The 13590-nt window shown below is 38.1% G+C and overlaps 1 protein-coding gene across 1 annotated transcript in view; it reads left to right on the top strand.

The window, feature by feature from the left end:
- Positions 1-1440: 1440 nt before the first annotated feature.
- adgrg1 (adhesion G protein-coupled receptor G1) overlaps positions 1441-13590 on the top strand; it is a 19933-nt gene continuing 7783 nt past the window's right edge. The window contains exons 1-3 of the mRNA XM_005726316.2: positions 1441-1842; positions 12287-12361; positions 13365-13584. Coding sequence (XP_005726373.2) covers positions 12316-12361; positions 13365-13584 — 266 coding nt within the window. The 5' untranslated portion in view covers positions 1441-1842; positions 12287-12315. The remainder of the gene's footprint in view (positions 1843-12286; positions 12362-13364; positions 13585-13590) is intronic.

The following is a 13590-nucleotide window of genomic DNA, read 5'->3' on the forward strand; positions in this document are numbered from 1 at the left end:
ACAAGACAGTGCACGAAAAAAGATTTTGAACATATACAAGCATACACTTTGTGCATGTGTGCACCTTGAAAAAAGGTTATGTCTATATTTTGTGCAGCTTTGGGGTTTCTTGAAAGTTGCCAGTAGTAAGACACTCAAGCCTTTGTTGCTTGATATCTTGCAACATAAAATTTGTCGCGATTAGGAAGAATTGCCTGCTGAGTCATAAACTCAGCTCAAATATGTAGAGTAATACTTCTCCTAGTCTCATGCAGCTGAAGATTATTTTATAAACTAGTTGATAGAATGTAATCTATCTTGGACACCACAAGGAAGGAACAGTGTTACAGCTGCTCGTAATGTTACACTTTTGTTTTTTGTAATTAAGGACACTGAGGGCCTTGGTTGTCTGTTGTTCATGCTAAATATCACATTATAACAAAATTTTAGTCTTTTGCACTTCACCTGTGGGGTTTTCTCATTGATTTCTTTGCATCTTTGTTCAAAGCATCTCCAAGGTGAAGCTGTGGTTTGTGGTGATATTTGAAGTCTAAAAGCATGCCAGCTGCTTGTGGCATTGACGTTGTACAGTCATAACTGCCTTCCTGATATCAGTATCACAAAAAATAAGTCACTTTTATGGCATGTTGATCTATTGATAAGGTGGAGACAGGCCTGCCTTTTCAAGTGTTCAGGCACTTAAGAAGTAGCCTACTTAAGTGGCATTTAAGCACGCATAGAATAACTGATTTGCGCTTTTAAGCAATGCCCAACTCAGAACAAACCTTCCCACAGTGAACAAAATAAATCGATATGAATAAAATTATAAATTGTAGGAGGTTTATAAGATGTGATAACAAAGCATAATGTAATAAATGTCTATATGCCAATAACAATCGCATTAAGTGGGTAGTTATTCAATAAAGCTATGAAGTGCTGAGGTTTGTCCCCTTGAGAATGTTCTTAGAAGTAGAATGAGTAATTGGATTCTCGCCTGTCCTCTTCAGTTCAGCCCTCTCTTTCTCTCTCGCTCTCTTCTGCTCCCCCCCTCCCCCCAAGATCCAGGGATAGTCACTCTGTCTGGCTTTCCGTTGAACACCTTGCTGCTGTGACAGCAGTCAAGTGAAACTCGGAATTTTAAAGAGAGAGAGAGGGAGAGAGAGATACGGACAAAATTGCGTGGCTTCAAAATAAAAGCACCAATGACCAAAGTGTGAAATTGAAACTTAGTCAAGTTCAGTTTCCTAAAAAATATAGGTAACTAAATTACTCTCTGGCTAAATTTAGTTCTTGTTTTTTTTTAAAGATGCATATGCTTTTAACAAACACATAGAATCTGTCTGAGATTACAAGATGAGTTTTTGCATTATTTAATTATTATTTATTTATTTATTTTGCTTAGGTTTTATTTTGAAAGTCTAAAGGAAAAGTTCCCTTATTATAGTAAACTCGACAGCTGCCGGCGCGGACACCTTGTTATCTGTGGACAGGCTTCGCGGTGGTCGGCTTCAATTATCGTTTTACTGGGACACTTTTTTTAATCGCTCACTTTCCTTTAAAAAAAACAAACAAAAAACGTTTTCACGGTTTCAAGTGTTTCGAACTGCTGCTGCCGCAATTACCGGGAAAAAAAATAGCAGCAACGGTCCAGGATGAACTTTTCCTTATCCCGGTTAACATTTTCGCTTCTTTGATTGGAGAATCCCGGGCGTGTGGAATTACACTTTTCCATTTTTAGTGGGTTCACTGCGAGTGGAACAGTGGGCGAAAGTGTTAGGTGAAGACTTTGAAGATCATAAAGCGTGGTGGTGATTCTCACGAGGAGACCTGAAACCTCGAATACTGACGGGAGAAATATTCAAGGTAAGCCTACGCGCTCATGGAAGAATAATGCTGCATATGTTGGTTGGCTTTAGAAACCTAGGCTAAAGTTAAACACACACACACATATGTATATATCACATTATCTCTCGCTCTCTCCATATATATGTGTGTATGTGTGCGTGTGTATAGAGAGACAGAGAGATATGTATATATCACATTATAGATAGCTAGATAGACGTGTGTGTATCTATTTATGTTTGCGTTTGAGTATCTCTGATATACATTTGCACCTCAATCAATTTATGAAAACATTTTGTGAATAAAATATAAACTAAAATAATCTTACTAAATAATCTTTGTGCTATAAAGTGATAATTAATTTACAAAAACATTAAAAAGGAGAGAGATACTAAGGCTCATTTGTTACATGCCCTGTAAGATAATAATGGTGGTTCAGTGTTAGTATTTATTATAAATGGCTTGGTTAACAGTGGTCGACCCATTTTTAATGTGTTATTTTGCCTTGTTTATTTCACATTAATTTCTTTTTTCATTGCTTATGTGCATGCTTGAGCTAGGAATACATCAGTGCGCTGTTTACAGTAAAAAGGTTGTGACATTGGTTACCATTTTCTTCACCTCTCTCAGCCTGTATCTGTACAAAGAGGTGATGTCTGGGTTCATGCTGCTGCCTGAAGGCAGCCATCAAAGGTAGTGACAACAGCTCGAACTTGCTCTCCTTACAGCTGTAGCGTGCGGTTTCCTGTCAGTGATGAGATGCACAATCAAAAGACTTCACTCATGTAGAAAAAACCCCCAGCTCCTGAACAACAGAAGATGGGCAATGGCCCAAATTAAATTAGATAAAGCAGCACATGCAGATATGAGAACTACTGGAAACTGAAAGTGATAAAGTAACAAATGAGAAGGGTAATTTTTTTAACCATTCATCTTGAGAAATGCAAATGCTGCTGTGGTTGTGTGACTCATTGCAGAAAGCGCTTCTCCTTTGTGCTGACTTCTTTTTTTTTAATAATGAGGAAAAGAAAGCCGTTGATGGCGAACCAAAGCCCTTGGCGATCACCTAAGGCCACACTGGGGGTGATTTAGACTTAATAATATGCAGTCTTTTGTCCGTGCCAGAGTTCGTATGTGTGTTGTTTTATTGATTTATTCATATCCCCGAAGGAAATGTGTGCAGCATTCCACCTGCTCCTCCAATTTCCTCGCAGAGTATGTCAAGATACAGATAAAGGAGCCATGTAATCACATGCACAGACATGCACCCTGCATCACTGTGGTGCTATGGGAAGGTATGCAAGGTCCAATGCAAATGTACCCTCAGGAACATTCCCCACGACCCATATTCCACCTAACCTTGAAAAATATCTCCACATTCCTGCTTTGACTCAGCTTTCCTGGGGTTTAGTTGAGTGTCTGCTGCATGTGGTGAGATGAGAAAAAACAAACAACTTATTACAAATACTTTCAATTGAGTGTTTTAGAATCTCACTTTGAGACTCATTCAGTAGCCGCTCAGCGTTAGTGCTGTAAATCAACATGACAGCAGCAGCACTGCTGGGCCCGTTGCTTCATGTAATGTGCTTCAGAAAAACAAAAACGTCTTATCTTTTAGGAAACGGTTGCACAAAAGTGTAGCCCAGTGAAGTCTCCTCCTAGCAGCACCATTTAAGCCAGTGTTAGAAAAGGCTTGAAATGCTTATTAAGGACCCCTTTTTTGTCCCTTAATTGATTCTGTCATTTTTCTTGATGAAAAATCATATAGAACCATAAAATAAGTAAATCCAAACACATACGCACGTTTCAATGCAATCAGCGAATATTCTAATTTAAAAGTAAGTGACAGCTTTGTAAGTGTAAGCTGTCAGTATGGGTGTGCACAGTTCTTTTAACCACTGGCTGAACCAGCCTCTGAATCAGCCAGTGGTCTTTGACCCTTATTCATGCTCGCTGTCACTTCAGCTCTAAAGCCTGACAACAAAGAGCAGCTTTTGTTCCCTGGCTTACTCTTCTTCCATGCACATTCTTTGCTGCTTCACTCTAATGCTTGTAGACGAGTGGGGTGAATTTAGATTGAAAACTGGCACAGGAAACAAACTCAGGCTACTTTAAAGGCACATTCATAATAAATATGTTAATATGTCTATAATTTAAAATGCTCCAGTTTGTTCCAAGACTGAGGGTAAAAGAAATGGTGAAACTGGATGGGTCGTTTTTTTTCACATATTTAACTCAGGTGAACAGTCAGCAGAATAGGACAGACATGAAAAGCAGTGACAGAAAATGTTACCCTGAGGTACTTTAAATCTTTGAGAATGACAGGAAATGGTATTTTCAAGGTACTTTTACTGAAACCAGGTCACGTATGTCAAAGGGTTTAATAGGAGGTGCTTATCATTTGTAGAAAACATTCTCAACTCATGAAAGATTAAACTAAGAATAGACTAAAAATGTAAATGTTGCCTCTTTTCACAAGTGAATTGTATAATGTGATACCTAAGTCTTGTGAGATGTGTATATGAAATAAACATTTACTTTTGAAGAGAAATGCTAATGTGAGCATTCTAGCATGCCCTCAGTGGCAACGCTGAAATGCTGATCCTAGCAGTTTCGTCTACTGTCGTCAGAGCTTCATCTTTTCGTGTTTGGTTGAAAATCAACCCAACTGACAAGTAAATTATAATTCACTAGAAGATAAGTCTGTCACACGCATTTACATTAAGATACTTTTGGTATACTTCGTTGCTCAGTTATGGCTATATCTAGCAAATGTGTGTGTTGCATAGATGCCAGAAGTCGTGGCGTGGGCTGTTCCCCAAAATAACACAACACACTTAACATCTAGCCCACATTGCGCAGATCTTTGTCTGAGGCGATGCAACGCGTTTCAGTTCATCTGCTAGAGGTGTGAATTACCAAAGACCCAAAGGTGCAATATTATCATAATACCCAACTCAATGATACAATTTATTGTGATTCTGATATTTTTGCTAAATATTGCAATAAGTTATTGTGATATATTGTGTTTTATCATATATTTTCTGTTGCAAATGATGTCTTCAGTCATTTTTTTCTACAGCAAAGTGTGATTGTTAACCAGCCAGACTGACCAACACAGTTTATTCAAACTTGTAATTAAAGTTGCATGCACCTGACAAACTGAACTTTTTCTGTTGCAATATGGTCCAGTTTACTGACTAACTAAAATACTTTCTATTTACTTACCAATTCAATGCAAACATGTAGACTATTGTACCATTAAATAAGTTTTGAACCTAGAGAGTGATCACCATTTCTGAGATGTGAGGTGTTGTATGAATCCAGTGCCTGTGATGTCCACATGTGTCAGGTTAATGCAACCCTTTCTGCTGTACCTTTCCTCAACTTTGCACTTCCCTTCTCTGTAGAACCTAGGTGTGGCTGTATACATGAAAAAGCATTGAGATGGTGTCAAATATCTGGATCCCATTGTCTTCATCAAGACCAGGTGATCGATATGTTATCTTCTTAGCTCACTCTGAATTGGGAGGTAGCTCTAGTGTTTACTTTGGCATCCATGGCTGATTATTTTCAGACTTTTTACTATCATACAGTACTCTTTACAAATCCATCTACTTTGTCTTGCCCTTGTAAGAAAAAAATAAGTCCATGTGTCTGATTTAGATGTAGATGGCACTTTTTTGGTTTTCTTTCTTTTGCTTTATATCACCCACACCAAAAAGTACCAGTAGTCAGTACTTCGTTTTCACATATGCCAGAACCAAAACAAGATGAACGCCTGCCTAGAAAGGTAACTACACATTGCTGTCAACGCAGCCCATACAGTTGTAAGCGCTGGCCACAATGTTGATCACTACCTTAGACTACCTTATATTGTAGTACAAGCGTAAACCAGGTTGGTTATGTAGGTCAAAGTACAACCGCAGCAGGTTTATTGGTACTCTAGCACAGTGTATTTGTGGTAGTAAACTGCTACCAAACATACACCGCAACTGTAGTCTCTATTGTAAAGGCATACATAAAACAAATTTAAACTACTGGATTTTTGAAACAGATTTGTCTCTTTATTATTATTATTACAATTACCTATCCTCAAGCTAGGGCTGCTCAATTAATCGAATTTTAATCACGATTACGATCTGGGCTTTCAACGATCATTAAAAATGACTGAGCCGATTATTAGCCCCTCCCTCGTGCTTTACTCTCGCGCTGCTCTGTGTGGCAAATCAAGCGCACCTCTCTGCATTTCCAACACGTGTCACAACAATTAAGAAGACCCAAGGGAAGCTCGGAAAGCTAAGCAGAAGTTATTTGGGGAGGAGAGTGACTGCCGTTGGTTGAAAAGAGAGGTAAAAAAAAAAAAACTTCAGTGGTGTGGAAACATTATGGGTTCTACTTGACGTGGATCAAGTAGACATAGTGTGTACACTTTGCTACAGTGTCGTAACTGAGAGGAACACTGCAAAGTTCACTAAACATAGATGTTTACATTTTTCATTTATTTTTTATATTGTAAACATTTGCACTGTTATCAGTATTTGCACACTATTTTATATTATTTTTTAAAGTCATTATTCAATACATTGTTATTGTTAACCCTTTAAATCCCTGTAGAACCTGAACCGCGTAAGCTAGCGCAATAATTTGTTTTGCATATGAAACCGGAGGAGTTGTACTTACATCTTATGCCATCAGCTTGTCCTCGGTCACGGTTTCCTTCCACATAAAGCTTTGCAAAAATTGCATAAAAAGCGCTTGCAGGAACAAAAAAATAATATTCCAGAAACACGCTTTGCCGATCCGATCAGCTGTTTGTAACACTTCCCACATTGAACAAGACGTCAACGCGAACTATCGCATGTCCGCCATTTCCTGTCCGAAACCGACGTCATTTTCACGGAAAATGTAGTTTTTTACTTGTAGGCCTTAAAAGCCTATACTGGTGTTTTTATAAGTCATGTTTGACTTTTCTGAATAGTTGCTGGGATGCTTAGAACTCGAATTGCACTGCTGGAAATAGTTTATTTTGATGCACATGCTGCTTTCTTTGCAAATTTGCATCATAGGATTGTTTTTTGTTTTTCCTGCAGTATATAAAAATTGGTGTATCTCCAAAATAAAACTATGAAGACACTCAAAATAAATTTCCTGTTGTTGTAAACTATTTTTTGCAACTTTTTGTATTTAAAGTTTTGAGGGATAAGCCTCTTAAATTTCCCCAAGTAGAAATATATGTAATAAAAACAAAAACGATTTTCAATTTTTTTGTAGTTTATTGCACTTTTTTGCAATTAATGTAATTACTATGGACTTAATGCATACATATTATTAAAATATGGGCTATAACGGTTGTATTGATGTATAGCAACTTGAAATGCTCCCAAAAATGGCACTACAGCATGTAAAAAAAAAAAAAAAAGCTCTTGGTTCTATGGTAGGTCTTAAAGGGTTAAATAAATATCGTCAAATAATCGAGATCTCAATTTCAGTGAAAATAATCGTGATTATCATTTTTGCCATAATCGAGCAGCCCTACCTCAAGCTTCACAGCCACTTCATTACTAACACCTTGGTAGTTCAAGGTTGGGCCCCCTCTGGCCTTCAGATTGCCTAGAATTTAAGTGTTAAAGATTCAAAAACATTAGAAAAACAATCTTCAGAGATTTTTGTCCATATTGACACAATAGCATAACACATTTGTTGCAGACTTCTCATGTCCACTTCTCAGTGTAGTTTATGTTTGATGAATGAGAATGAAGAACGGCAAAGTCGGCCTTGATGAGCAGAAACGTTTCAAACTTTTGTGGCAAAATATATTAGGTTTGGATAATTCACTAGCAAATATAAAAGTGTTACATATCCATGTACCTTGGAACACAGATTGCGTACTCCGTCTGGTATCATTTTCTGCCGTCTGTGTCACACATTGTTTTGACTTTTGTGCCATAGTGTGAGAACTTGTAAAGATGATTCATATAGGCAGGTGAGTCAGACCCACATATGTCATTACTGGAAAACAGAATCAAGCAGACGGGGGAATCACAAGTGTTGTCTCGTTAACACAGTTGTGGGTAGTTTGAATGGATGCATGTGTTCACATAAATGCTGAGGCAAAGGCTCTTATCATATCATCTTATAAATGTGTAGGAGTGACAAATGGAGTGAATTTAGTTTCTGGATGTGTGGAGTCTTTGTGCTGAAAGGTGAGAAATTCCAAGACTGCTACGGTATGCGAGCACTGCGTCTCACTAACACACTTCCACGTATGCCAGGCTTTGGTCATTGCGTCTCTTTCACACCCACATTCACACAAGCATAGGAAGTGAAAGAAAAGGGGAAATTCTTGTGCTGAATTGATCCCTGGCCAGTGTACATGAACAATAGAGAGTGAGTGCAGAATTAGAGTTAGTTTACACAACAAGCTGAAATATTGTGTAAGAGAGAGTGGATATATTTGTTTAAATTATTTGTGTCACTGCAAACTTTGCAAAGACTCGAACCCAATTATATAATTGCACATAAAAGATATGATAATAGGCATCATTGTCACCTTAACTAAGCTTACAGTGTGTGTTCACTCTTGTAGCTCTGGGTGTGGTGACAGTGGCCATTTATTTTTAACCTCTGATCTCTTCGTAGATATGCTGTCCATAATGAGAAAACTGTAATGAGCAGTTCGTGGGTGATGCTGCTACAAATCATGCACTAATGCTGTGTGTGAATTCATCACCACTGCGATGCACCTGATATTTCACCCCAACTCTAAATTTAAAGTTTGGGGATTGTGTTAAGTACGTATTGGGACCATGGACTCTATTATGAAGATGCAAACAAAAAGACATAACAAATTAAGACAAACATTTTAAAGCCTCAAGATTGGCCTTCTTACCTATTTATTTATTTATTTATTTATTTATATGCATAGGAACTCTCTTTGATGATATGGGTAGTTTCTAAAATGTACTTTCATGAGAAACGGAACAGCTGACAAAGTAACCACACCCATGTTTATTCACAACTTCATTATTTCAGCTTATATGTATATATGTAGGAGGAGATCAGCTGACATTTTGAGCCAAACTAAATTAGGGTTTTGTGGAAGGATCATTTTGAGAATTTTAGCTTGAAAAAGTCCAAATTGGTGTGTAGGTGTAAAGGTCATATGTAGGACTTTGATGACACTATTGTCGTGTTTTTATAACCTTAGAATGATCCTTTTGTATCTACAGAGGGAGGGACTCCTGTTCCTCCGAGTCCACCAGGAGAGACAGAGGTGTGTGTTTAGGTTAAGGTACCACAACAGCTCATTTCTGTCCTAGCATGGTACCATGGTACAAGGGCCACCAAACAAGCTCATCACTTACTGCTTTTGAAGATTCATCCAAGCTTTGGTCTCTTGAGCTTTCGTTTCCGTTGTAATAACATACATGAAACAGACCGATGGAGTTGATGTTTTTCCTTAACAGATGTCTCTCTCATGAGACACACTGATAACAGCAATTATCCCATGCTTAAACTTACTTCTTCTTAAGCCACTTCATTAAGCACACCTTGGTGGTACAAGGTTGGATCCTTTTTGCCTTCAGAACTGTTGTAAGATATTCAACAAAAAACATTCCACAGATGTGTTGGAGCATATTGACATGATGATATTACACAGCTGTTGCAGACTTATCAGTTGCAAATGCGTGATGTGAATCTCCCATTTTGCATGTGCTCTGTTGGATTAAGATCTAGTGAATGAAGAGGCCATTTGAATTTGTGAAACGGTGCATCATCATCCTGAAATCAGTCATTAGATGATGGCTGTTCTGTGATTGTAAAGGGATGGACAACCATAGCAACAATACTCAGGGAGTCAGTGGCATTTTGGAAGTTAGAGGCCCAAATATGTACAAAGACTCTACCACTACCACTCTGACCTGCTGACCTGTTGATACAGGACAGAATGGTTTTATTAACACCAAATTCTGACCCATCAAACTATTGCAACAGTTTATCGTCTACCTTTGGTGAACATATGTGGATTGTTATTTGAGTAATTGTTGCCTTCTTATCAGTTCAAAGCAAGCTCCTCCTCTGAACAACAAGACATTTTTACACAGAGAACTGCCGCTCAGTGGATATTTTCTCTTTTTCTGACCATTCAAGGTTAACCGTAGAGATAGTTGGGTGGAAAAAGTACAGTAAATTGACACCACCAATCACGTCATGTTCAATATCCCATAAATCACTTTTTTCCTGACATAGAGGCTGAAATTATGATACAGAGCTCCACAATGAATCATGTTATTATATCATATTGTATCATGCTATTCTAGTAAAAGTTGTAATTCAGATAAATAAGTTTTCTAAAGATCCTAAAGCCTTGATAAATGAAAAGACAGTAACATATTTTAAACTACAATATCTGTTTAACTGAGGCAGAGAAATACTACTGCACTCCTTCCTGGCAGGTCACTATATTACACATTAGTTCCTTAAGCATGCACCACTTGAAGTTACACCTTAGCAACTTTTGCTTTTGTCACTTTTAAATTATCAGAGAACGAAATGCCAAAACCACACTTTGACACGGAAAATACAAAGGTTTCATTTTCACACGTCTTTGTGTTAGATAACTGAACTGAAAAGTAAACTGTGGGATATTTTGATATTGTCTTCTTGGCTTCATTTCAAGAAGATATCTTATGTCAAACCACAGTTCTGCATCACAAGAAGTGTCGCAGCTGAGAGAACTGGCTGGTGTGACGTGGCATCTTCACAGGAAAGCTAATGTTCAGTTGTCGCTCTCAAACTAAATGCTTGAGTAACAAGTGGTGAGGCTTGTGTGTTGACTGGGATGACCATAGTGAAGACATGTGACACAGATAACGATAGAACAGACTAACTCTAAAATTTAGAGCATTCTCATGTCGGTATATATAAGAAAATGCAGTTAATTCAATATGACTTTATTTACATGACAGATTATTATCTCAAGGCAATTTGTACTGTAAGCTAAAAACCCTACTGTTTTTATAGAGAGAATCCTAAGTATATGGCAATGGTGGGGGTGAAGAACTCTCTTTTGACACGAGGAGACCTCAAGCAGAACCAGGCCTTGGGAGGGGCAGCCAATTGCATTGACCAATTTGGGTGTCAAGAGAAGGAAAAGGGAGGAAAGAGGAAGATATAGAGGCAAAAAAACAACAAAGAACTGAGCATGTTAACATCACCGACTTATCAAACTCTAAAACTGAAGCCCAGCCAATAGAGCATCAGTGAAAGTGCCGCATAATGCAAAAAAGTAAGGTAGCATTTTGTGTGTTCATCAAATAAACTTCCTGTTTGTGTGTGTTTGTTTGCTTATTTGTATGTCTCTGTGCATTAATGGGTGGGTTGTGCAAGGCTTATATATTTCTCAAGTATCAAGTGTGGGTGTTATAAATAGCAAGCTGTCCTCTCAGGATATGCAGTGTGATATTTCCCTGTCTTTCTCTTGTACTTTTTTCTGTCTGTCTGCCTGCTTTGTCTGTGGTTCAACAGGTTCCTGTCTGCTTTTTTGATTATTTTCCAGACATTCTCACTGTCACGCATACCATGCAGTAAACCCACGCGACGTGGTCGCAGATCTAGTATTTGTTAGGTTTTAACTTCCACGCTATGAGCTTGTCTGGATGTGGTGATGCTTAAAGCAATGACACCAGACTAGGATGAGTTTCCGTCTTTGGTTGAAATTGAAAATGACAAAAATGCATTTGTGGTTATTTGAGACATGTCCGTCTGTTGACAGTCATGTGATTCTCTAATATGATGCAAAGTGGAATTTTTTCAAAGAAAATTCCCAGTTGTATATTTTTCTGCTTTAGACACTAACTGGTGGTGGACATGGAAACTGTCAGTATAAGCTTACTTGACTATTCAGCACTTGACCTTGGAGGAAAAGCAGCTCACTGTAGGGTTATGGAAAGACTGAATTGCTGATGCATGTGTATGTGTTCTCATTCCCGTTACGAGGGGAAGACTGTTTCCATTGATAAGAGCTTAGAAAGGTCGCTGTGTTTATTTTGAGGCTGAACTCATTTGTGTTCACTGATATATAAGGACAGATAACAAACCAGGCGTCCAAATGAGAATGGTATCACTAAGAAAATGTCATTACATTAAACTGGGAACTTTTTGTTTCGTTTTTTTTATGACTTCATGTAAAAAGAATGTAATTGATATGCTTGTTTTATTTGTTCTAACATTTTCTATATGTGGTTAAAATTGGCTGCAAATGAACACTGTGCTCTTTCATTTAACCATGCACACACACACACACACACACACACACACACACACACACACACACACACACACACACATTTGTAGCCACTGATTTTAATGGTGCTAAATGGCTGTTCTCCTTGCATAAGCATTTACGCAGTTATAAATTTGTTCCCCTTTTAAAACCGTTTCACTTTTTGTATTTCTGCAGAACAGGTGTTAGCAACCGAGCTGCAGCTGATGGATAATCTGAAGTTTGCGCTCTTCTTAATCATCCTCACCACTGGTAAGATCTTAGAGATACTTTATCTTGTTCATCATAAAGCAAACTACATTCATGTTGTGCCACTTCCTACATTATACGTTATGTTGCCCTTTTTATAGATATTCTAGAAGAGACATTAAATGAACATGACAGAATTCTCAAAAATATATTAGATTATCAGTTTTTCATAGCATTTCCTTTATAGTATTTTTCTCTATGTGACCTCTGTTTGTGAGCATTAGACAACTAGAGTGCCTCAGATAGTAAGGAAATACTTTGCTGACACAGGAGAGTTAAAGCTTCCACTACCATAAGAACTCTTCGGTCAGTATCATAAAGCAAGGCAGGACACATGGGCTCCAATAGGAATCAATGCAACGCCGAGCTCATGAACTGATCATAAGTTTAAAATTTGTAAATTGTAACTGTGACCTATTACCCAAGTGCTGGCAGACACACATTCATTTACATGTCAATTTTCTGCCCTGAACCTAAAGTCTAGCCAAAGTAGTGACATTTTAGCAAACAATGCAGGTAGATGGCAGGATTGTGTTACTGAATGCGGAGGTGTAGTATTCATTGCTTTCAGTCATGTAACCAAAGCAAAGCCCTGGAGGAGGAAAATAATATAGCGACAACATGCTAGGAAACACTCAGTACTATAGAACTGCAATACAACCCACTAAGTTTCCCAGTAGCTTCAAACCACAAATATTTAAATCACCTCAGTGAAGAGAAGTGAAAAATATTATTTGAGCACTTGTAGTCCACATTGCAAAGTCCCTGCAAGAGGTCTACTTTAGAAATGTTTAACTTCTCTCTCTTGAATAATCCCTGCCCTTAAACTACCACCAGGATGAAAGCACATACAGTAGAGTGCAGCAAGAGGGTTGTTTTTATCATCTGGACTGGTCACTAATACCATTGTGAAGTAGACGGAATTTTTCATTGTCAAAACAAGTGGGAGAACCAATTAGCTAAATGTGTTAATTATGTTTTAATACTGTGTGCTGTATTTTAACAGTTTCCAGTGACAATGACCTGGACTGGAACTTTTGCGGCACATGGCACCATGGCAACAACCCCCTGAGCCTGAACCTCAACATCTCTACTGGCTGTAAAGGAATCTCCATTTCAGCCAATGAGAGCTTTCTGTCCATCAACGGGCAGATCACAGCCCAGTGTAGGAGATCTGAAGTGATTACCTTCAAGCACCTTGGATATGAATCAGGAGGGGACATCAAGTTCTG

The sequence above is a fragment of the Pundamilia nyererei genome, unplaced genomic scaffold (genome assembly GCF_000239375.1).
Source record: "Pundamilia nyererei isolate P.nyererei 1_Seehausen unplaced genomic scaffold, PunNye1.0 scaffold00019, whole genome shotgun sequence".
NCBI lineage: Eukaryota > Metazoa > Chordata > Actinopteri > Cichliformes > Cichlidae > Pundamilia > Pundamilia nyererei.